Source organism: Physella acuta, unplaced genomic scaffold (genome assembly GCF_028476545.2).
Source record: "Physella acuta isolate Inbredline_101_S28 unplaced genomic scaffold, ASM2847654v3 ptg000439l, whole genome shotgun sequence".
NCBI classification, from domain to species: Eukaryota; Metazoa; Mollusca; class Gastropoda; family Physidae; genus Physella; species Physella acuta.
Genome location: NW_026731958.1, coordinates 71,197 through 97,102, shown reverse-complemented (window position 1 = coordinate 97,102; position 25,906 = coordinate 71,197). Strand labels below are relative to the sequence as shown.

General features: G+C 35.1%; 1 protein-coding gene across 1 annotated transcript; it reads right to left on the bottom strand.

Moving 5' to 3' along the window:
• Positions 1-45: 45 nt before the first annotated feature.
• LOC131943048 (exonuclease 1) lies at positions 46-14,049 on the bottom strand. Its single transcript, XM_059303056.1, has 14 exons — positions 13,864-14,049; positions 12,758-12,877; positions 12,056-12,179; positions 9,693-9,830; positions 7,876-8,091; positions 5,328-5,515; positions 4,987-5,083; positions 4,668-4,851; positions 3,781-4,246; positions 2,474-3,276; positions 1,970-2,163; positions 1,595-1,628; positions 1,323-1,458; positions 46-426 (listed from the first exon to the last, which is right to left on the bottom strand). The coding sequence occupies exons 1-14, from the start codon at positions 14,022-14,024 to the stop codon at positions 396-398; spliced, it is 2,892 nt and encodes a 963-aa protein (XP_059159039.1). The 5' UTR covers positions 14,025-14,049; the 3' UTR covers positions 46-395.
• Positions 14,050-25,906: the final 11,857 nt, after the last annotated feature.

The following is a 25,906-nucleotide window of genomic DNA, read 5'->3' as shown; positions in this document are numbered from 1 at the left end:
TTAAATAAATGCATTTTTATTTGTTTTAATTTTACATGGCGATAAAACATTTTGACATCAATACATTGCTTATTGCAAAGCGAGGTTATTTATTTCAACAATCAGTCCCACAAATGAGGGCTAAGAAAAAAATATTTTCTTATAAAAAATAATTAAAAAGTAAAATTTTAAAAGATTTGACTTAAACAAGTTAATGCCCAGTTTTTGAACACATTTCAAATGCATAAAATACATAAAAACAATGAATATGGTACAGTAACATTGGGTCAACAATATGGTGGCACAATATGATAACAACAAGCTATAACAATAGTTATTGTGTAGTCAGGAGATTGTTCAATGATCTGATGCCTTGAGTTGATGGCTGTAACAGTTTCTTGTGACTTTCCCCAGCATCATTCTTGGCTATTATTTATTGCAGCCACTCTAATGGAAAATATTCATCAATTAATATTTGATTTGATTTCACATTATCTAATAAAATAATCAATATTTTAAAAATGTAATGAGTTTTGCCAAGTAATATTTAACCCTTTACTGGGCATTTTTAACAAACATTTCTTTAAAGCTTTTTAAGGAAGGCATAAAAGAGATTTAAACTTAAGTTTTATTGTGTTCAAACATAACCAAGTCACCTAGCCCCTAGTTCAATTTACTACAGAATTAGCTGCAAAAAAGGAACTTGTCTTATACAACTAATTTAACTGATACAGTGTCAAACTTTTTAACAATTAGGCCAGTGCATGCATATCTAGAAGCTGACAGTTGAAGACTGGAAATTGTTAATATGCCATTCTGAGGCTCAGTACATTGTTACACAAAAAATAAAGTGAAGAGTTTTATAATAATAATCCATAAGTAAAGTTAGCACAATTGTCTTTTTCATGACAAAGATATTACATTACAGTTTAAAAAAAAATTGTTTGTATAAGTTGGCTACTGTCTGAAGTGTTCACAGGTCCCTACTGTCTGAAGTGTATAGATGGCCATACTGGTAACTAATTTTTACACAGGTCCCTAATGGTAACTTATTTTTACACAGGTCCCTAATGGTAACTTATTTTTACACAGGTCCCTAATGGTAACTTATTTTTACACAGGTCCCTAATGGTAACTTATTTTTACACAGGTCCCTAATGGTAACTTATTTTTACAAAGGTCCCTAATGGTAACTTATTTTTACACAGGTCCCTAATGGTAACTTATTTTTACACAGGTCCCTAATGGTAACTGTCTTCTGCCTAATTTGAACTAAAATCCCTAGTGGTATGTGTCTATAAGCATAATGTACAGGTCCCTAATGGTAACTGTCTAGTATGCACCTTTTATACTGAAACTGGCTCATCAGATCCATTATTGACCTTTGTCCTGTGACACCTGATGACCTTTTGGCTGGTTTGGTTGAAGGTTTATTCTTCTTGCCACGGGATAACCCAGACACTCGACATGATGGTTTACCTTTGTGAAAAAAAAATGATGGTTTATATTGGCAAGCAAACAGAATTTTATGCTGGCTTTATAAGTCACTCAATATTATTTGTTATCTAAGCTTTCTAATAAGTTGTATATAGTGGTTAGAGGTGTTAAAACTTACCTAAATTCTTTGAAGTACCAGATAAAGTCAAATTCTATAAAAGAAAAGTTTTTAGGAAATAATTAGTAGCTTGCACAATTTATATATTTGCAAAATGATATTACAATTATTATGTATTCAATGTTTTTTCAGGCAAAGGTCTTTATATGAGTATCTAAAATGTTTTCTCAGATATATTTATTGAAACAATCTCCTTTACGGTTGCTACAGCTTGTAACAATAAATTCTAAATATAATGCTTGGGTTAGTCAAGTGCCTAGATAAATTTGGATTAGGTTATTGTCTACACAAATGTATATATATATATATATATATATATATATATATATATATATATATATCAAACTACCTACACCAATGTTGATAATCACATACCTGACTACTTGAGTCTATCTCGTTATCACTAAGGTCAATGACCTCTTGGCTAAAACAACCAGAATCAAAACTCTGCAGGTTGCTCTTCTCACTAGCCAGTCTCATGTCATCGCCTAAAGAAGAGGAAGATGTATTCAAAACATCCTGGGGACTTCTCTGGGATGCTTCCATCAAGGCACTGGTTATATCATTACCTGATGATACACACAAGTTCATGCTGGCTATTGGACATTAGATTTTGATTATTGATCTATTATAAAACAAATTATGAATATACTATCTAAATCAAGGCTGTATTTAAAAAGTATATTTAAATTTTAAAACAAGTATTATTGAACTGAATAGTGATATCTAAATCTATAAAAAAAAAATTTAAATTAAAGTTTTTAAAATAAGCAGACAAAAGAGATGACTAAATATAATAAACTGATTTTTTTAAAAGTATTGAAAAAAAAGGAAAAAAAAGGTATTGTTAAAAAAATATTAAAATAAAATATAGCTTACTGTCCATCTTGCTGCTCTGACTGTCTACTTTTTTTGTATGAGTACTTTGGGTACTGCTACCTTCAACATCATCATCTTTGTCCAGAGTTTTTAAAAAGGCATCATATGAATAAGACTTTAACTCTGTAACATCATCAGTGTTGCTTTCATCGTCATTACAATGTTCTATTTCTGATTTTACACCCATATTTTGGGTTGAGTAGAATTGTTTGTTTTTGACTTGATACGAGGATGAACTAAAGAAGCTAGAAAGTGATTTAGGTTTAGGAAGTTCTGAAACACTTTTTGTATCTGCTGGTAAATGGACGTTATTTGCAGCAGTGAGTAGAGATTTATGTTTATCATCACAGTTTTGAGTTGAAAGTAGTTGAGTATCCTTGTTTCTGGTTAGCTTAGCCTTGGACCAGCTGAACACAGAAGTTGGAGAAGATTTCTGGTCACTTTTTTTGTTTAAAAAGCTGGACTGAAATTTCTGGAAAACTGAATTCTGGGACACTTCTGGGGATGTTACCTGAGGTGATAGTTCATCTTCACACGGCTCTTGTTTGATAACTGTTGTTGAGTTTCCTTTTAACTGTTTGAAGGAGTCTTTAGCTGCGGTAGATTGCTGCGTGATGGGACCCTCATCGGAAGTGTGGTGGGCTGTTTTGGCAGCTTTAGATTTTTCAAACATAACACGGATGGGGTTATGAGCTTCAGATTTTTTATCTTGCTTGTTAGCTGGAGAGCTGCGAGGGGAAGGGGATGATTTTCTTTTGGCTGGGCTCCTGGTTTTGGAAGTCAAGTTTTTGCTATGGAAAAATCTGGAGAGACATTTAGAATGGTCATTAGAAAAATGAGTCTATGCTGTTTAGCTTTAAAATATATTACAACTCTAATGCTTGATTTATATGATTTTATAAAGGTTTGGTATGGATCAGGATGTTAAAATATCAATACAGTAAAATAAGGGTGATGTAAATAAAATTCAGTGATAAAACAAAAAAGACAATGAGAACAGGTAACTCTTTAAACTCTGTGCAGTGTACAATAATAATAGTAGTCAAGAAAGATACTGTCAAAAACTCAAGAAAAACAACAAGAAAAAATGTATTCAATGCATGGTTTTGTAAGTATAAGTATAAACAAGATACAATCTGGCAAGCAAAACTTGAATTCTAGTGATAGGTTCTTCTAAATGTGCTTAACTTTTATATTAATGCATTAAAAAATGAAACTGATAAGATCCCAATGTAAGTTTAAAGAAGTAGACAAAATGTTGCAAAACAAAATGTTGGAAAACAAAATGTTGAGAAAACAAAATGTACCTGCTCTTGACTTCAACTGCTGGGGTGTTGAGATTAAACTTGGGCTGTTTCTCACAGATGGACGACACAGCAAAAACATTTCTATTTTTAGTTGGGGTCAGCGCAGGGTTAATATCAGTCACCACTGCACTGTTTGTCCTGAAAGCGTCATCTCCAATGTTTGCAGCAGATTTTCTACTGGCACCTTCCTGTGTTCTTGTTTTGTTTACTACAGCTGGCTCGATGTCCTGATCTGGGTCACCATGCCGTGACCTTTGCTCTAACATCTGACCTGATGAAGATTTGGTTGGTGACATTGTTTTCACAGGCAAGGTTGTGTTTTCTTGATTCTCCTGCTGAGACAACTCGTCCTTCTCACTGAACAAAGCAATTTTGACTCTTTTAGCGTCAGGGGTTGTTTCTTCCTCAGCATTTTTATATAAGGAAACAAGTTCTTCATCTGTTTTCTGATCGGGCGCTATAGAAACTGGAAATAACAAAATTACATTTAGAATATTGACTAAACTCAGTTTAATGTTAGGTTTAACAGTGTGACAATGTGGGTTAAAATCCTAACAAGACAAAATATGAGCCCATGCCTTTATAGTTTGATAACAAATGTATTACACAACTACTCTTGAAGTGAATGAGGCGTTACTGGAATATTTAGAGAGAATTCCAATTTGTAGGCGGTATTATTTTAAGAGTCATATTAAATGGGCTTAATTTAGCTATACAAGGTAAGGCTCTTGAGTTGCTGTAAATACATACCACCAGACCTAGATAACACAGATTAAATGTCTAGATCAAATTTTAGGAAAAAATTTTTTTTTTTTATGTTTGTGTTCAAAGAATTCAGCTAAACATAGTTGTGGTTAAATAAAAAAAGAATCATCTTCAATACTCACTTTCTCTGTGCCGCTTGACCGGAGTTTTTTTCAGGAGTTTAACTTTGACGGTTTGTTCCTTGTCATGTAAGGAAGGCCTCGGTACGTCTTGAATCTGTTTACATGGAGACCCACCCTTGATTCTGTAATTCCTGTCCCAGATACTTAGCTGGTATCTATATTTTGGTTTGGCTGCATGCTTTGGCTAAAAATAATTTTAAAAAACTCAAAATAAAACATTTTATGTAAGATTTAATAAAATTGTGACCTTTACAGATTTAACAATGAAAATTGTATCAGAAATAAAAATAAAATAGCAATAAAAACAACAAAAATGTACCTCAAATCTGTCAGGGTCGAAAAATGCAATACACTGATGATTGTGGATGTCAATGTTACCAAGTGCAATTTGATAGGCTTTTTCTTCAGGCAGATATCTTGTTAACATTTAGTTAAGAATCAAACAGGCCAAAAAATAAATCATTAAAAAAACCTCAGGAAAAACACAAGTATATGCTTCTGTTAATTTCTTGGAATTTTGTTAACACTGTTAGTCTAAAGTTTAAAGTTAAGAATGCATTTAGCAGTATTCTTTAAAAAGGAAACAAAATAATGGATTAAAAACTCATATTCATAAACAAATTAAATGTGTTGCTAATTATAGCTGTAATACAAGGATACTCTCCAGCATAGTCCAGTTCCGTGACCTTGATCTCAGGAGGGTAAGGGTTCAAAGGGCAAAGTGTTCTGCTGATGGGGTCAAACACAAGCTGGTACAGGAAAGTGTTCTCAGCTTTGATAAAGCCTTGAATATACTCAGGTGTAACTGTCAGGTTCATCTTCAGGTAGCTGGGTAACTTCTTCAGTACCTGGAGGAACAAAGGTAGGGCAATGCTGTAATGGGGCATAATAAATCAAAGCTATGGAGGTGATTACCAATGGTCTTTTGGACTACAAGAGCAGATGAAGTAGAGCTCATCCGTTTCTGTGAGCTCAGTGTAATAATGTATAGTGTGAGCAGCTCCAAGCGTTTACTTTCACTAATGTAAGTCAGATACCCATTAGAGCTGGGTTGACTCAGGGACATTCTACAGACTTAAGTCTGTATAATAATGCATAGTGTGATCAGCTCCAAGCATTTACTTTCACTAATGTAAGTCAGGTACCCATCAGAGCTGGGTTGACTCAGGGACATTCTACAGACTTGAGTCTGGGATCTGAACTCAAGACTATCTGGCTAGCAGTCACACACACTACCACCTGACCACACTGTGTAACAACAAAGGTAGGACTCAGCAGTAATGTGCTGTAGCTAATCAGTACTATGGGGCACACCGTTAAAGTTAAAATAACACTAATGTATCCACCATAGCATTGTCACAAAGTCCACTTAGACAAACACATGTCCACCAAGCATTAACCAGACAATACTTAGGGTTATTACTAATTTTTTTTTTAATTAACTGCATTTTTGCTTTTTATTGTAGTGTTGGAAGGGATTCCCTGTAACACAATTAAGTATCACAAGTCAACTTGTTATACGCCACAGATTCAGCCTGCTTTTCTTTTGGGATTTGCTTCAATAGCCTTTGTCCAACCAAAAACAAACTACAGTTTTCTCTCCTAGATGAGTTGCTGTCCCCAGCTATTGAGCCTCATCTGCCTGGGGGTTCGAACTCGGGACTTTTCAGTCCAGTAACTATGAGCTTAACCAACCTGACCATGCCAACCTCCTAAAAATTTTCATATAGTTGCATTGAATATAATTATTATACATTTTGAGTTCTTGGCAAAATTCACAATCAAACAAAAAACCAGCAACACTAAGCACAAGTCTGAAGACAGAGTACCTTACCTACATCTATCAGTGGAATTAAACAAATGACAAATGGTGTAATCCATTAAGACAGTGTACCTACATCTCTCAGCGGAATTAAACAAAGGACAAATGGTGTAATCCCTTAAGACAGTGTACCTACAACTATTAGCGGAATTAAACAAATGACAAATGGTGTAATCCATTAAGACAGATGTCTTAAGGATAAATGGTGTAATCCCTTAAGACAGATGTCTTAAGGACAAATAGTGAAATCCCTTAAGACAGATGTCTTAAGGACAAATGGTGTAATCCCTTAAGACAGATGTCTTAAGGACAAATTGTGTAATCCCTTAAGATAGATGTCTTAAGGACAAATGGTGTAATCCCTTAAGACAGATGTCTTAAGGACAAATGGTGTAATCCATTAAGACAGTGTACCTACATCTCTCAGCGGAATTAAACAAAGGACAAATGGTGTAATCCCTTAAGACAGTGTACCTACAACTATAAGCGGAATTAAACAAATGACAAATGGTGTAATCCATTAAGACAGATGTCTTAAGGACAAATGGTGTAATCCCTTAAGACAGATGTCTTAAGGACAAATGGTGAAATCCCTTAAGACAGATGTCTTAAGGACTTAAGACAGATGTCTTAAGGACAAATGGTGTAATCCCTTAAGACAGATGTCTTAAGGACAAATGGTGAAATCCCTTAAGACAGATGTCTTAAGGACAAATGGTGTAATCCCTTAAGACAGATGTCTTAAGGACAAATGGTGTAATCCCTTAAGACAGATGTCTTAAGGACAAATGGTGTAATCCCTTAAGACAGATGTCTTAAGGACAAATGGTGTAACCCCTTAAGACAGATGTCTTATGGACAAATGGTGAAATCCCTTAAGACAGATGTCTTAAGGACTTAAGACAGATGTCTTAAGGACAAATGGTGTAATCCCTTAAGACAGATGTCTTAAGGACAAATGGTGTAACCCTTAAGACAGATGTCTTAAGGACAAATGGTGTAATCCCTTAAGACAGATGTCTTAAGGACAAATGGTGAAATCCCTTAAGACAGATGTCTTAAGGACTTAAGACAGATGTCTTAAGGACAAATGGTGTAATCCCTTAAGACAGATGTCTTAAGGACAAATGGTGTAATCCCTTAAGACAGATGTCTTAAGGACAAATGGTGTAATCCCTTAAGACAGATGTCTTAAGGACAAATGGTGAAATCCCTTAAGACAGATGTCTTAAGGACTTAAGACAGATGTCTTAAGGACAAATGGTGTAATCCCTTAAGACAGATGTCTTAAGGACAAATGGTGAAATCCCTTAAGACAGATGTCTTAAGGACAAATGGTGTAATCCCTTAAGACAGATGTCTTAAGGACAAATGGTGTAACCCTACCAGAGCTATGTCCGGCTGTCTGGCTGTCTTGAAGACTTTACACGCCTTGGCCAAGCCAATCCCAGGTAGTGATGACAGGTAGTCGCAGCCAGACAAAATGCACATGTGACGGAACTTCTCAAAAGTGTAACATCCCCCTTGCATGGATAAAACTTCATTGAGTCTGGCTTTCTCTATCAGCGTCCCATTCCCATAGAAATCCATCTTGAATACGACCTGCAACAAGTGACAGTTATAGTTGACAGTGACAGTGACAGTTATAACTGACAGTGTTATCAGTGTCAGGTTATAATTGTCAGTGTCAGGTTAAGGGTAGTGATTCACTTTTCATTCTGTTTAGTTGAACAGAAATGAAAATCTTAAAGATAAAATAATACCTAAATACCTATTCAAGGTTTAAATTTTGTGTGTTTTAAATTGGTTTATTGAAATAAGTAAACGTTAGAGTGGTTTTACTACTATAATATTTATTCATACAAAAGAAAGAAAATTATTCTAAACAAGTTACCAGAGCAAACAAGCAATTATTATAACAGAATATTTCTTAATTACATTTGTGGTATACGACCTCCTTTATATAATTCTGAATGTGCAATAATAGGGAACACTGCCCCATGTGCCCTGGGCACAAAAGGAAATAAACCGGGAGTGATCTCCCCTAAACTTTCTCAAATATTCTTATATAAAACAACAGGGGATGGCAACTCGAGATATAGACATGATTTCTAATCCATATAAAATACTTAAACTTTTAAAAATAGAATAGAATCTCATAGAAAAAAGAGTTGCACACCTAGTGAACGCCAAATAAAATGTGCATAATAGTGCGGAATATTATTAGTACTTTATAAATTCACATGCGTTTTTTGAGAAATCGGAAATAGTGTAAAGTACTACTTCTGGTCAACGGAATCGACTAAAAATTTGAAACACATGCGTTTTTTGAGAAATCGGAAATAGTGTAAAGTACTACTTCTGGTCAACGGAATCGACTAAAAATTTGAAAGAAGGTAGAGAATTACATCTTTTACTTACATGTGAAATTTCATTTATCTATCTGAAATAGTACTCAAGTTATAGGCTTTTGAATAATTCAAAGTAGAAAAAGTTCCACTTCCGGTTATCGGAAACCGCTCAAAAGTTGATATGGATCTACGATTTTGATATAATATTTATATATGAAATTTCATAAACCTAGCTGTAACGGTACTCAAGTTATCGTGTTTACAGACCCACAGACAAGATTGCAAAACTATGTTTTTCCGACTCAGGGAGGCGTAAAATGTGGAGATTTGCAAAAATCTATCTTTTTTTTTGCATGATTACAAGACTTTCTCTATACTTTGTATATACGAGAAAGTAAAAAGATGAAGGTGAATAACTGGAAAGGAAGGTAGGCTAAAAACCATGAATTTTAAAAAACAGGAAAATTCTTTTAGTAAGGTGCTGACTTAGGACAGGTGATGCATTTTGTATTTTATCTCATCATCTGATGTTAGTTTACCTCATCGCCTGATGTTAGTTTACTTCATCGCCTGATGTTAGTTTACCTCATCGCCTGATGTTAGTTTACCTCATCATCTGATGTTAGTTTACCTCATTGTCTGAAGTTAGTTTACCTCAGCGCCTGTTAGTTTACCTCATCTTCTGATGTTAGTTTACCTCATCGCCTGATGTTAGTTTACCTCATTGTCTGAAGTTAGTTTACCTCATCGCCTGTTAGTTTACCTCATCGCCTGTTAGTTTACCTCATCACCTGATGTTAGTTTACCTCATCACCTGATGTTAGTTTACCTCATTACCTAAAAAAGATTTACCTTATCACAGCCAAAGAGCAGGAGATCAGAATCTTCCGTGATGATGATTTGTGCGATTCCCTTCAGGTTCAGGTAGGCAAGTTGGGCATCAGCTTCATAAGGTGCTACAATACAATCTACCCCTCTGTCTCGACACACCTGCATCAAATTGTACACAAAAAATACTTTAAATATGTTCAGAGGCATAAACAACTTTTAATATAAGCTTAAAAAAACAACATTAGACTGGGATCCCAAGTGGAAGGGGAAAGTAGGTCGGTCAAGGAAATGTTGAAGGAGGAAAGTAGGCTGGTCAAGGAAATGTAGGAGGAAAGTAGGCTGGTCAAGGAAATGTAGGAGGAAAGTAGGCTGGTCAAGGAAATGTTGTAGGAGGAAAGTAGGCCGGTCAAGGAAATGTAGGAGGAAAGTAGGCTGGTCAAGGAAATGTAGGAGGAAAGTAGGCTGGTCAAGGAAATGTAGGAGGAGGAAAGTAGGCCGGTCAAGGAAATGTTGGAGGAGGAAAGTAGGCTGGTCAAGGAAATGTTGTAGGAGGAAAGTAGGCTGGTCAAGGAAATGTAGGAGGAAAGTAGGCTGGTCAAGGAAATGTAGGAGGAAAGTAGGCTGGTCAAGGAAATGTAGGAGGAGGAAAGTAGGCCGGTCAAGGAAATGTTGGAGGAGGAAAGTAGGCTGGTCAAGGAAATGTTGTAGGAGGAAAGTAGGCTGGTCAAGGAAATGTTGTAGGAGGAAAGTAGGCTGGTCAAGGAAATGTTGTAGGAGGAAAGTAGGCTGGTCAAGGAAATGTTGAAGGAGGAAAGTAGGCCGGTCAAGGAAATGTTGGAGGAGGAAAGTAGGCTGGTCAAGGAAATGTTGTAGGAGGAAAGTAGGCTGGTCAAGGAAATGTTGGAGGAAAGTAGGCTGGTCAAGGAAATGTAGGAGGAAAGTAGGCTGGTCAAGGAAATGTTAAAGGAGGAAAGTAGGCTGGTCAAGGAAATGTTGTAGGAGGAAAGTAGGCTGGTCAAGGAAATGTTGTAGGAGGAAAGTAGGCTGGTCAAGGAAATGTAGGAGGAAAGTAGGCTGGTCAAGGAAATGTTAAAGGAGGAAAGTAGGCTGGTCAAGGAAATGTTGGAGGAAAGTAGGCTGGTCAAGGAAATGTTGTAGGAGGAAAGTAGGCCAGTCAAGGAAATGTTGGAGGAAAGTAGGCTGGTCAAGGAAATGTTAAAGGAGGAAAGTAGGCTGGTCAAGGAAATGTTGGAGGAAAGTAGGCTGGTCAAGGAAATGTTGTAGGAGGAAAGTAGGCTGGTCAAGGAAATGTTAAAGGAGGAAAGTAGGCCAGTCAAGGAAATGTTGAAGGAGGAAAGTAGGCCAGTCAAGGAAATGTTGAAGGAGGAAAGTAGGCCAGTCAAGGAAATGTTGGAGGAAAGTAGGCTGGTCAAGGAAATGTTGTAGGAGGAAAGTAGGCTGGTCAAGGAAATGTTGAAGGAGGAAAGTAGGCCGGTCAAGGAAATGTAGGAGGAAAGTAGGCTGGTCAAGGAAATGTTGTAGGAGGAAAGTAGGCTGGTCAAGGAAATGTTGTAGGAGGAAAGTAGGCTGGTCAAGGAAATGTTGGAGGAAAGTAGGCTGGTCAAGGAAATGTAGGAGGAAAGTAGGCTGGTCAAGGAAATGTTAAAGGAGGAAAGTAGGCTGGTCAAGGAAATGTTAAAGGAGGAAAGTAGGCTGGTCAAGGAAATGTAGGAGGAGGAAAGTAGGCTGGTCAAGGAAATGTTAAAGGAGGAAAGTAGGCTGGTCAAGGAAATGTTGGAGGAAAGTAGGCTGGTCAAGGAAATGTTGTAGGAGGAAAGTAGGCTGGTCAAGGAAATGTTGTAGGAGGAAAGTAGGCCAGTCAAGGAAATGTTGAAGGAGGAAAGTAGGCTGGTCAAGGAAATGTTGTAGGAGGAAAGTAGGCTGGTCAAGGAAATGTTAAAGGAGGAAAGTAGGCTGGTCAAGGAAATGTTGAAGGAGGAAAGTAGGCTGGTCAAGGAAATGTTGTAGGAGGAAAGTAGGCTGGTCAAGGAAATGTTAAAGGAGGAAAGTAGGCCAGTCAAGGAAATGTTGGAGGAGGACCATAGAAGATGGGGCTAGGGCTGCCGGGTTTTCAAAGAAGTACATAAAGAGAGCCGCTCAAAACCAAGTCAGATAGAAAGGTGTGGCTGCAGCGCTTTTTTCCCCAGGGAAATGAGAGGGAAAGTAAGTTGAGAAAATCAGGTTTTTTGCATAAACACATACAAAAATTTAAAAACATTTAATTTAAAATAAAAACTGAAAGCAGAACATTAATTAACTTAAGGAGCAATCGTTTAATGTTCTCTGTAATATAACTGTAATATAAGAATGCCAACAGATATTACGTTCATAAGTTCCAGGGCCATCTGTGGGGTTATGTCAACACATCTCTGCAGACATTCTTTAGCTTCCCCTCGCCTCCCTTCTCGCAGAAACTGGGCAGCTTTTTTGCGATGGAGCTCTCTTTTTCTGGAGATTAATTTAAATCATGGAGATATAAATAAATAAGTTTGTTACTCTGACAACATTTTCCCATCAAACTAGTGAATGACAGCTTAGAGTGAACAATTGTAAGGGGTGTGGATTTAATGCCATGGTGTGGGTGAGAGGAGGGTCTCAGGGAACAATTTGTTGCCAGCACTAACTCAGTATAGGCCTAGTATTGTTGAACAAACAGAACAGTTGGTAAACTCTGAACAATACATTTAAATCTTTAAAAAACATGCTACTAGCTTCATCCAACTCAGAATAACCAAAACTTTAAAATAAAAAAACCTGTAAAAATACTAAGTTAAAAATGGTATCTGCTACCATTGTTAGTATCCTCACAAATTAAAGACATTTATAGGTACAATAATTGTTTTAATCCGAGGTCTTCACTAGCAGACAAGAAAATACTAACTAAACCTTCTCTATTATTATCTGTGAAAATACTGACCATACTCAGTTCAAATATAATATGAAATTAGCAGCATTGAATTTAGAAAAAGCAAACTCTAAAAATAGCTTTCATACAAAGAAATTACAAAGAAAAAGATGAAACTAACTCTCTTCTAGACTTTTCTACATCAGCTTTAGACTTTAGGTGACAGCCATCAAACACAAGGATAGGTTTGATGTTGTTTTTCAACATGTAGTCGATGTACTTCATACAGTAGTAAACATATCTGAGGAAATAAGACAAGGAAAAATATAGGATTTTATTTTAATGATTGGTACAGTTTTACTTTTTGTAATGAAAAGAACTAGATCAATAATGTCTAGTTACATGATTTTATTAAGTCACACCAAGACAAATCACATGATTTATTAAGTCACATCAAGACAAATCACATGATTTATTAAGTCACATCAAGACAAATCACATGATTTATGCAGTCACATCAAGACAAATCACATGATTTATTAAGTCACATCAAGACAAATCACATGATTTATTAAGTCACATCAAGACAAATCACATGATTTATTAAGTCACATCAAGACAAATCACATGATTTATGCAGTCACATCAAGACAAATCACATGATTTATGCAGTCACATCAAGACAAATCACATGATTTATTAAGTCACATCAAGACAAATCACATGATTTATTAAGTCACATCAAGACAAATCACATGATTTATGCAGTCACATCAAGACAAATCACATGATTTATTAAGTCACATCAAGACAAATCACATGATTTATGCAGTCACATCAAGACTAATCACATGATTTATTAAGTCACATCAAGACAAATCACATGATTTATTAAGTCACATCAAGACAAATCACATGATTTATTAAGTCACATCAAGACAAATCACATGATTTATTAAGTCACATCAAGACAAATCACATGATTTATTAAGTCACATCAAGACAAATCACATGATTTATTACGTCACATCAAGACAAATCACATGATTTATTACGTCACATCAAGACAAATCACATGATTTATTAAGTCACATCAAGACAAATCACATGATTTATTAAGTCACATCAAGACAAATCACATGATTTATTAAGTCACATCAAGACAAATCACATGATTTATTAAGTCACATCAAGACAAATCACATGATTTATTACGTCACATCAAGACAAATCACATGATTTATTACGTCACATCAAGACAAATCACATGATTAATGGTCAACTCACTGGTCTGTTTTCTCTCCAAGTGCGAGCTTCTCTGCGCACGAGAATGCACCTTTGTGCAGCCAGCAGTAGGCATCTATAGCCACAGTGCAGCCCTCAAACTCTGCAATGTTCACTGGTTTGTGGATCTTTTTCAAAAATGGCAGCAGGCCTTGAATGCCCATAGCTCATCAAGTGGTAAATATCAAATGTTTTGTGTTTAATATACCTGTACATTTTTAAAAAGTTAAATAAAACCAATTAATATAGCAACAATAAAAAGTGTGCGAAATCATTTTTGTCTTTTAAAATGTTAATACCTCTAATCTTCTATTAGGTATCATATCAGGTGAACATGTTTTTCAACCATATCTTTAACACTTGTATATAGGCCTACATACAAATATGTATGTGCTTGGTGATTGACTATTGATATTCTTCTATCCTGTTATACAATTATTTAAAATGATTGAACTATTATAATTATTGAAAGAGTATACAATTGCTTTTCTAGCCAATAATGCAGATTAACAGTTTAATTATGCTACAAACCTTAAATAAAGTAATCACAATAATATTACTCTAAACTATAAATGCAATGTAAATTATCATCCTTTATTATGTTTTTATACATTTGTTATATAAAACATAGGTCTACATTTACTTATTAATGAGACACAATAAAAACAACAAAGGTGGCATTTTTGGGGCTAGAATGGATTAAGAGAAAAATTTCAATGGAGAAAATTGCTTTGAAATATGAAAAATTTGACATACAAGCAATGTTATGGAACAGAATTTAATTAGTATCTGGACGTACTACTGTATCCAGTATCCACTATACTTCACTAGACTTCTATTACTATTAGTCTACATTTAGGCCTAAAATAAATAGTTAATTAAGATAAGTGTATAAGTCCATGGCCCCAAATAATAAAAATAAATATGTTGAAGGCTTTTTTCTGCTAGTTGAGGTTAGGGCTAGCTACTACTACTAGTAAAGTTAACTAGACTTGGCTACTACTAGAGTTAGAGTATTAGATCTGATTAATACGTATTGATCATTCTACTAATAGATCTAGATCTACAAACCTCTTTTAACGTAGATCTAGATCTAACTCACTACTGTTATACTACAGTCACTACGTGACTATACTGCTACTAGATCAATATAACATTCAATAAGAAATGGGGGAATTGCGAGACGCCAAATGGCGATATGTTAAACTGCAAGAAGGGCGCGAAAACTGTGAGTCACGTGACATTTTTGCCTCGCATTTACATCGGGTGGTGGTAGGATGCAAAAATTTTACCGCAACAGATTTACAGTGATATTTGATGCAGACTTCATCAAAGATGTTTCGTTTACACTTAACTACTTACACTGTTGCTAGACTAAGACATACTGGTGATTTTCAACTTCACCAACTTTTGAGTCGACTTAAAATACCACCTTGTTCAAAACCCCCGAAATACAGCAACGATAGATCAACTTATTTCTTTTGTGTAGAACACTGAGGCCGCCTGCCGCCACAAACATATATTGTATTGTTGCAAAGTCTTCTTCTTCTTTGTTCTTAATTTTTAGTGTTGGAAGGGATAGAGTCAAAGGGTTTGAACTTGAGTCTTTTTTGAATTTATCAACCATGAGCTTTAGCCGACTCGACCATGCCTCAATCACAATTAAGGATACGCGCCATTGAGGCCATTGACTCTGATTTCAGCCTGCTTTTCTTTTTGGATTTGCTCCGATAGCCTTTGTCCAACCAAGAACAAATTACAAGGCAGCAGTTGTTTGATCTTGGAGTTGTCTCTCCTAGAAGAGTGACTGTCCCCAGCTAACGAGCCTCATCTGCCCGAGGGTTCGACCTCAAGACTTTTTGGTTTAGCAACCATGAGCTTTACCGACTCAACCACACCGTAATTTTTGTTTTAATACAAAACAATATATATAATTTTTAGGTCAGGCCACACGCATAGTGTTGTGCCTTAATAAATTTAAACTATTTTCTATAGCAATAATTAAATGAACTAATTAATTAAGTAATGAGATTATAAATTTCCTATATAATTTATTTTTACTATTAAAGAAACAACTGCGTTGTTTCAATACCTCCCACTCCCTTTCTTGAATCAAATGTTACACTTTTGACTCCAAACGCGTTAGTAATTTTTTTTAAATTGCGGTGGAGAAGTGGGGGAGAACTGTATACTCATTAAAATGGATCTAAAAATAATTCACCGAGATATTGGCCTTGAATGACGTTACGGCATGTGGGTATACTTTTTCCCCTGAAAAAAAAACAAGGTAGCATGATATTAAGGTCGCGCAGTGTCTTGCCACGATGTAGACTTAATAAGTAAAAGTGGGACAGCTTGAAATGTATACCGACCTATGTTTAAGTTTTTATATGCACTGGCTGTGACCCCTCAAAAAGTAGTTCATTTTTTTTTCTCGAGCAGGGTAGAAAACTTGAACAGGCGAGAAGCGTATGACAATGCTTAGAATTTTGAATATCTAGATATAGATTTTTAAAAGATAGTCTTAATTATATTCTCTTTTTGAACTCATACTACTGACCTGTCTATTGTGACGGGTTTTTTTCTCCCGCTGACAAGAAAACGAAAGCAGGCGGTCATAGGATGTTAAAAATTTTTAAAATAGAAATCTATATATAGGGCCTGTATATAAAAAATCCAAACTAGATTTAAAAAAAAAAGAACAACACACAACGTTCGTGATATATCAGCTTCTTTAGTTTATATTATAACTAAAAAAAAAACAACCAAAATAACACGAAACAATTTTTTTCGCAAACTGTGTCTCGCTGTTTACCCGTGATTCCGCAGCTATGTCTCGCATTTTCTTCTTGCAGTTTACCGCCTCACCATTTCGCTTTTTGCAAATTCCCAACATCCGGACATAGATCTAGATCTAGTGTCACATAGTTAGTTAGTTACATAGTATAAGTATAGAGTATAGAGTATAGAGTATAGGCACATGCTGAGTTTCCCCGCCCGCCCCGAACGAAATTTATATAATTTATATAGAAAATATGTACTTTTAACAGTGTCCGCCCCCCCCCGAAGAAAGTCTACCGCCCCCCCCCCCAAAATTTCAAGTGCCCCCCCCCCCCCCCCGGAGAAAAAAGTCAGGAACAAATACTGGGCACATGACTCAGTCAGTAGGCGTACGGGAGCAGAGCGCCTCCGTGTACTCTTTCAAACTAATAAAATAATTTTAAAAAACATTATGAAGATCTAGGTCTAAGGCTTAAAACTCTAAACCAAAGTGATAGCAAATACAAACTATAAAATCAATTGCTAATCTCCAGGGACAAAGAAAAGTTATCAAATATAAAGAGGCATTTCGCGTTTATTTTTATCAGCTGTATTTGTATACAATCGAGTGAAGCGGGAAACCGGTAAGTTTTTTATTTTGGAAAACAAGAAACCATATTGCTTATTTTTTAATCGCATTTTAGTAATTTAATAGTAATAATACCTTAAGGTAAACATCTCGAGGCCTATATTCGATTTAGATTCATTCTGTATGAAAAAAATCTTCCAAGTTATTTTCCAATGTAAGAGACATTTATAATTCATTACTGAACACAAATCAATACCACATTATCGTCATAATGCTCACCCTTTAACAAGGTGGACTAGAAAGAAGGAGGTTGTTATTCAATGTTATCTTGTAAAGCATTTTCAGAATTGTAGAATTAGAGCCTTTTTGTGAAATTCATTATTTTAAAAAAAAAATGCATACTAAACGTGTAAAAGTGTCACAAATGGAAAAGATTCATAACTTTGCGATTCTTGCGGTTGACATACAGAACAGGTGTAGCCGATCTGTAGCGTAGTTGGTAAATGTGTTTCTTCCAGACTTTTTTCCTCCGAGGGGGAGGGGGCACTTGATATTTTCGACCCCCCCCCCCCCCCAAAAAAAAAGATGCCTGGAAGAAACTCTGGTTGGTAAATTATAGGAAAGAAAAACATGTGTAGATGGATGATAAAACAGACGCATTCTTTACCTGCTCACTGTATAATAGGCCTACTTGTACCGATGCATCTGTGGTTGTATGAGATGTTTTGCAAATATAAATAACATAGCTCCTTGGGTCTCGAGAGTGGGCAATCGATGCGTGCGAGAGACCATTTCCTGCGCGGGACGTGTAGGCTGTGTTTCTTTCAGACTTTTGCTCCGGGGGGGGGGGCTAAATTTTCCGGGAGGGGGCAGACACTGGTAAAAAATTGCCTGTAAGAAACACCGTGTGTAGGCCTACTTGGGAGTCTGATGTAGACATCGTGGGTTTCCCATGCATAATGATCCATCACTCGACATTGGCGATACAATAAAGTACCATTTTGAACCTTACGGTACAAGGGGCAGACGAAGTTGAGTTCACCTGTTTCAGTGACTTCGCATTCCTTTCTTCCAGGCATCTCTTCGGGAGGGGGGGGGGGGGCCGAAGAAAGTCTACTGCCACCCCCCCCCCCCCGAACGAAATGGAATTTATATAGAAAATTTATTTTTTTCCCATTGTCCGCCACCCTCCCCGGAATATGTTGACCGCCCTCCCCCCGAAAAAATCAAGTGCTCCCCCCACCCCCGGAGACAAAAGTCTGGAAGAATTACTGCTCTCATATGAAGGGATAGTGTGGCCAGCACTAAGCCCAGCCGTCTTTCCTTTCCCTCTGTAAGTCAGGCACCCATCAGAGCTGGGTGGACTCAGGGACGCCGTACAGATCAGTGTTTCTTTCAGACTTTTTTCTCGGAAGGGGGGGGGGGCTAAATTTTCCGGGAGAGGGCGGACACTGGTAAAAGTATATACTTTCTATATAAATTCCATTTCGTTAGAGAGAGCGGTAGACTTTCTTCTAGAAGAAACTCTGCCCGGGATCCGAACTTGAGACTTTCGGATTAGCAGTTGAACGTTCTACAATTCGACCACACCGTCACATACAAAGCAAAGCCCCCCGAAAAAATTCTACCGCCCCCCCCCCCCAAACGAAATGAAATTTATATAATTTGTATAGAAAATGTATACTTTTAACAGTGTCCGCCCCCCCCCCCTCCCCCGAAGAAAGTCTACCGCCCCCCCCCCCCCCCCCCCGAAAATTTCAAGTGCCTCCCCCCTTTCCGGAGAAAAAAGTCTGGAAGAAACACTGGTCACATAGTCGATATTAAGGTCTAACGGAATGTCAGGCACTACATGTGGTACCAACTGGGTTACAGAATCAGCTGAATGAAACCAGGTCCGATTGTCATTTTGTCTATGACGATTCTCGTGATATTTCCTCGAGGCTTACTCTTGAAGTCTTATTTCAAGACAGCGGGGGTATAGAGGGTAGATGACAAAAAAAAAAAAAACAAAAAAAAAAAACAACGTAAAACTGAGCACAAAAATATGTGCGATGGAGTTTAAAAAAATCAAGCATTTATAAACTTTGCGATGAATGACCACATCCATATTGTAGCATGATAGAAGATTTTCCGTTTGCGCATTTCTTTGTTTTTGTGAGCTGCCTTTCTAGACTTTTTAAATAATAAAAAAGTTAATAGAGTAGTTTTTGAATCTGCTCAAATCCGCTCCGCGAGCTTACAATCATTAGCAGACGATTGATTGGGGGGGGGGGACATATGTCCCTGGGCACCGACCTAAGTGGGCGCCAAAATGGGTTAGAAAAATAAATTGAAAGGTTGAGGGGGGGGGGGGTGCAAATCTAAAGTTTGAGGGGGGTGCAAATCTAAAGTTTGAGGGGGGTGCAAATCTAAAGTTTGAGGGGGGTGCAAATCTAGAGTTTGAGGGGGGTGCAAATCTAGAGTTTGTCCCCGTGCGCCAGGTGCCCATCAAAGCTGGGTTGACTAGGGGATGTATTACGGCCTTTCTGGTTAGTAGTCGTGCCACACCGCCCCACTGTGTTTAAAGCTGTGTTTAGGTGACCAGAAAAATGCGCGATGGAAAATGCGCAATGAAACAATGCGCAAACGATAACTGTGCGAAAAAAGTGCTCAAAGCAATTTTTCAAACCAATCATTTAAATACGCTACCAAACCACATGTAATATGTAACTTAATAAATCATTTTTTTCCTCGAAAATTAAAAAAAAAGTTTATTTGTAGGCCTATATAAATTTGTATTGGCACATTTTTCTGTTTGTGCACTTTTCGCGTTGCGCAATTTTTCGGGGAAACATTTCAAAATTTCGAGATAATTATTTTTGTGTTGAAGATTTTTATTTTGCTGTAGCTGATAAATGTACTACATTAACAATGCAACAAGGCACTCGACTTCATCGCATATGGTAATTTAAAGATACAAATCCTACCATACAACCAAACTTTCGCTTAGCACTGTGCACAGCTGGACCTCTTAGTGACGATGTTGCTTTGTTACAACATAGGAATAAAACTTGTTGTGGTGGAACTGACAGTTCATGTTGTTAACAAACCTTGACATTTCGTGTAGGCCATCTGATCGTAAAAAAAAATGTAAAGATTCCTATTTAGACCTAGAGATCAAATGGGCAGATGAGGTTGGGTTCATACGTTTCTTGACCTCGGTATATGAAAAGACATTCTAACTCATTCTCGAGCAGAGGCGTAGCGAGGGGGGGGGGTGCGGACGGGGGGTGCGGACCGCACCGGGTGACACCATTTAGGGGGGTGACACCAAGGCAAAAAAAAAAGCAAAATATATAGAGAAAGATTTGAGAAAAATTAATCGAAAGTTTGAGGGTGGGGGTGCAAATCGAAAATTGAAAGTTTGTCCCCGGGAAAGGTCGCTACTGCGGGGTGACACTATTAAGTGCCGCACCGGGTGAAACCCGACCTCGCTACGCCACTGTTCTCGAGACTTTCTACGGGTTAGCAACCCAGCGCTCAACCGCTTAGGTCACAAAGTCCTATCTGATCGTTCTACTCCCACATTCTACTGAACTAACTATAATGTTTTAAACTTTTAGCCTCGAATGGTGGTAATTGTACGCCAGTGGTTGACTCGATATGTAAATACTTTATTTGTGATGGTTGATTTTCATAGTATTTTGGACATCGTTTTTTGTTAAACATTGTGTTTTGTATTTCTTAGCTTTGGTTTTGCATTGTAAATTACATTTTTAGAATCCATATCTTCTCATAAAACAGATGACTACGTTCTTGTATAATCTCTATTAATATATTCTTTATCCTTCTCATGAAAGTAAGTTAAGTTATTTTTCGAACCTGACAGTCCATGTGGCAGATAAAGTAGAGTTCACCTGATTCTGTGACCTCGGAATATGAAGAGATGGTGTGGTCAGCACGAAAATAGACAAGGATATATTTTTTTAGGTAGGCCTCAATGAGAATTACACAACTTTTGACATATTTGATTTAAAAATGTATATTAAATAACATTGATGGAAAGAGATAAACTTAAGTGTTGTCTGTTGAGAACAATTTGTCACATGGTCGATTTAGATGTGATAGGAACAATGACAGTAGAAACTGTATATTATGATTGGCTGCTTTATAAATTGTGATAAATATAATAATCTGTAATTGTTTTTAGCTGAATCATGTAGTCCTACCTATTATTATTAATAATATTAAATTAGCTTCCAGAATATGAACAATTAAAACGAAACAAAAAGGTGTCTTGTCACTGATCCTAACAGATGGTCATTTTATTTACAACCTTTATATTTGTGGATATTATATAGGCTCCCTCTCTATAAATGTATATTATATAGGCAACATATAAAATTTGGAGGAGCTGTGAGTAATGCACTGAGTATCAGCATCTGTTGATGCTACTGCCATATGAATACACACAATTGTATAGATCTACAAAAAAACAAGCAACCAAAATGCCAGGTTTTTAGAACTGGGTCTTTATTTCTTTCCATGAAAACTGGAATCTCAGCCTAACATCAGCAATGTGATAGAATGTCTACATGTACATTGAATACTCTACTCCATTCACAACCTAAACAACCAACAGCTGAGTACTATCAAATAAAACCATTCAGTGCAAGCTTATCTAACTTGGAATAATACAGACATGTTCACTCACAGTTTTGTAGAGATAAAAAATATAGAGAAGAAAAAAAAAGGTAAAAATTTGATCCTTTTTTTGCTAAGAAAAACAATTTATTTTGGTCCAAAATATTTTGATCCATATTAATTGTAATTTAACAAAATTTTCTTATATAGTTAATTTAGAAATTACAATTAGGGCTGATTTAGCTATTTTACCTCAATAACCATTATTTATTGTCAATATAAAAAAAATTCGAATTTAATGAACAAATTATTAAAAACTATCAAGAAAGATTTGTACATAAAAGTATCTTTAAAACCCCAACAAGTAGGCTATGTGTGTTTATGTTTTGCAGAAATCAAACCTCCCACTGATCATTAGTTTTAGTATTGGAAATGATCAATAAAATCAGCATTATCGACCCAGCTTTTAATAAGCATGTCATACACATCAGGACTAGCCATTGTCTTGGATTCACAGGACATAAAAAAATGAAACAGAAATAAATAAAACCAATGAAAAAACATCAGCTAGGTTAGTCTAAATATCAAGGTCTACTTCCTACTGAACAACTTGTTGTAAAGCAAAGAATGTCTATTTCAACAACATAAATATTTCCAGAGTTAATGAAGCAAAAAACATATTGAAAGCCATGAGCCGACTCAATGAAAACATGTTGTAAGATCTTCACGAGAAATTCTGTGTCCAGGATCACACTATAATCACAGTTGTCTAAACAAGGGCAGTTATAAACAGGTCATTTTATTCAGGGGAGAGCACTATTTAAATTGCTATTTGTTAAAATCACATTTTTGCTAATGGAAATTTAAAATTTCAACATTTTGATATGTGGAAAAAATGAAGTGTAAATTAAGTGTAAATACTTTTTTATTTACTTTTTTTTAAAAGATTTCTTCAAATAGAAGTAAAAATATATTGAAATTGAAAAGATTAAGATTATTTTGCCACTAGAGTTACATTTTCACAAAATTATTTTCCTTACACACAGAGCTAAATCTACTTACAGCTTTAGTCATGTACAATTATAACACATTGTCAACAGGAAATCAAATGCTACAGCTAAAAATCCATTGTATTTTACAGTTGAATTAATTTATCAACAGATCAAACTAGAGATCACTTAAGGGAAACAACCAGTGATTAAAAAAGTGAATTGGAGATTAATGTTGAGGTGAGAGCTAGAGGTGCTACTACTTTTCACAACACTGAGAAAGAAAACGCAATTCTAGCAGTCAAAAAATTTTAAAGTTCAAGTTCTCGGATAAAAAAGTTAAAAATAATTTTCATTACTCAAAAAAAGAAAAAAAAGAAGTGAGATGCTCAAAAAAAATTTAACAGCGATCTGTACACATTTCTGTTTTTACAAATTGTACAGCAAGTTGTCATAAGGGATATTGTCACATACTCTATCACTACATTAACACCAAAAATATCAGAGCATAAAATGTAAGAGTGTTACATGTATTTTAAACATAAATACACATTGGTTTATGTAAACTAGAATACAAATGTAAATATAAAAAGAGTTCATTTCAATTTTTCATCTGAGTTCAGATATACTAAACATAAACTAACAGCTAAATATTTTTATTACAACTGGTAAAGATACAAACTAATGAGAGTAAAGAAAACATTGAAAACCTTACATACATATTGTTTAAACTACGTAATATTTTTTTTATTCTACCATATACTCATATTTTCCATTCAATAAGGTACATAATAATTTACCTTATTGATATGTAGACATATAAATGTTAATGGACATTTTAATAGTAACAGATACAGTTATAGACAAGTATGATGAATATTTATACAGATGGACATTAAAGAAGCAACATCAAGACATTTAGTCGTAATACACATATTACCCCACCCTAGTGTACTAGAGTAGGTGGTGATATGGTGCTAAATCCACTTCTACAACGTGACTGATAAAAAACTAAAATCTTGTCTGAAACTTTGCAACAAAACAAAACAGCAAACTTTCTGTTTGAAACTTTAAGGTAACATTACCATGTAGTCGAATGGTCCTTAACTTATGAAACTGAATGTTCGGAAAAAAATTACATTCTAGAACTGAAATGAAGTTTATATAAAACTCTAAAATAAAAAGCTTGCGTAGTATTTAAGATTTGGAGAAAGTATAAATCACACTTCAAATAAAAATAAAAGAAAAAACATCTACATAATAAAAGTAAATAAATATAAATCTACAAACAAAAATAAAAGATAAAGACAATACTGTTATTTGATATAAAGCTATATTGAATTATATTGCACAATTATTTTTTAAAATTACATTATGACTACAAATTGTTCTGTAAATAAAACAACAAACAGCTACTCACTAGATAAGACAATAAAATATGTTTCCAATATTCAAGGGAAAAGACCTGAACTGAAAGTCTTGTATTTAAATCTGAGAGTAATTTTGTATGCAACATAAAACAAAAGTTGCAAACAATATTCCCTTACATAATCTTCACCGTACAAACTCCCTGACCAATATGTGATGTATGTAACATTTGGTAGTAACATAATTTTAACTGAAATTACATTTAAAAAAAACTCCAATCAATAAAAATGAGTTAATAAAAAGTTTCTAAAAAACATTTAATTTAATAATACACTTGGTAATTACATAGTTTCTCGATTCAATAAAATACTTTTCTTACTATCTTAAAATAAAATACAAACAAAACAAAAATGATAAAAAGCTTTTTACATTTAACACAAACAGATGTTAAAATACTATCTTCAGATCTATAAGCAATCTGATAAAATAAAATTCCATTTTCCTGAATAAAAGAATGCCAAAAGTGAAATTCAATGTAAGCTAAAAAAATACTTGTGGAGCTGTTGTGTAACAAAAAAAAAACATAAGGACACAATGTCTTCTTATAATACAAGCAACAATAATAAAAAAACTTTTTAAAATTATAATATCTTGGTTAAACATTACCATCAAGTGGTTTGCTAAAATACTTTTTAATTTGCTTCTAGAATAACAAAAACTGAGCACAATAAAACAAAATGTGGTTCGTTAAAGTGATTTTAGTAAAATTGAGTTAAGGTTGTTGAAAAAGTAAATTAATTAAAGTTGTTGAAAAAGTAAATTATTTAAGATTTCACAGCCAAGTAAGTCTCAAGCAGCTCAGAAAATAAGTACTGAAATTTTTAAACAAAAATAATTTAAATAATTTAAATTTAAATAGTTTTTTTTACATCACTATAGCTCAAATGCTATTTTGACAGAGATGAACTAAATAAACAATTAGTTTCTATAATGTTTGAGTTTGGTTAAAGCTCAGAAACTTTAAGGGTTTAAGATAAAGTTTTGTGGAGAGTAAATATGTTTTAAAAAAATGAAATATCACATACGTAAGCAATAATATTGTTTTACACTTTTTAAAGTTGTTTTTAAAATGTAAAAAAAAACATTACTTAAAAGCAAAATAAATTTTTAATGTAAAATTATGTAGGTTTTAAATATGTATTTTATATTATTTTCAGCTGTTTAACAAAAAAAAGCAAACAAAAAAAAACAACAAAAACAAACAACATGTTTGTGTTTGTTGTTTTGTGAACAATCAAGGAGCAGTATTTTATTTAAAGACATTTTTGCACTATAAGAAAGTAAATTGAAGTATAAGAAATTGTTTATGGGTTGAGAACTCAAGTGACAACCTAAAAGTCACAAAATTAAATTTTTCCTGTAGGACATCCAAACTCAGATGGGAATGTTTAGCAGTGTATAAAAGTGCCTGGGCATATGGTTGAACACACAATCGATTCACATGCAAGGTCATAGTACATATACATCCTATCATATGATCTGTGGACTTACATGCCTGAAAAAAGTGAGCACTAAAATAACAGAAAACCTGGAAGAAAATAATTCATAAATCTGTAGTTTCTAAAGCCAGATGCAAATTATAGACAAAATACTCTGTTAATTGTTGCTTTATGTTACAGTAAAACTAAAAAGATGTGCCTACATTATGTTACAGTAA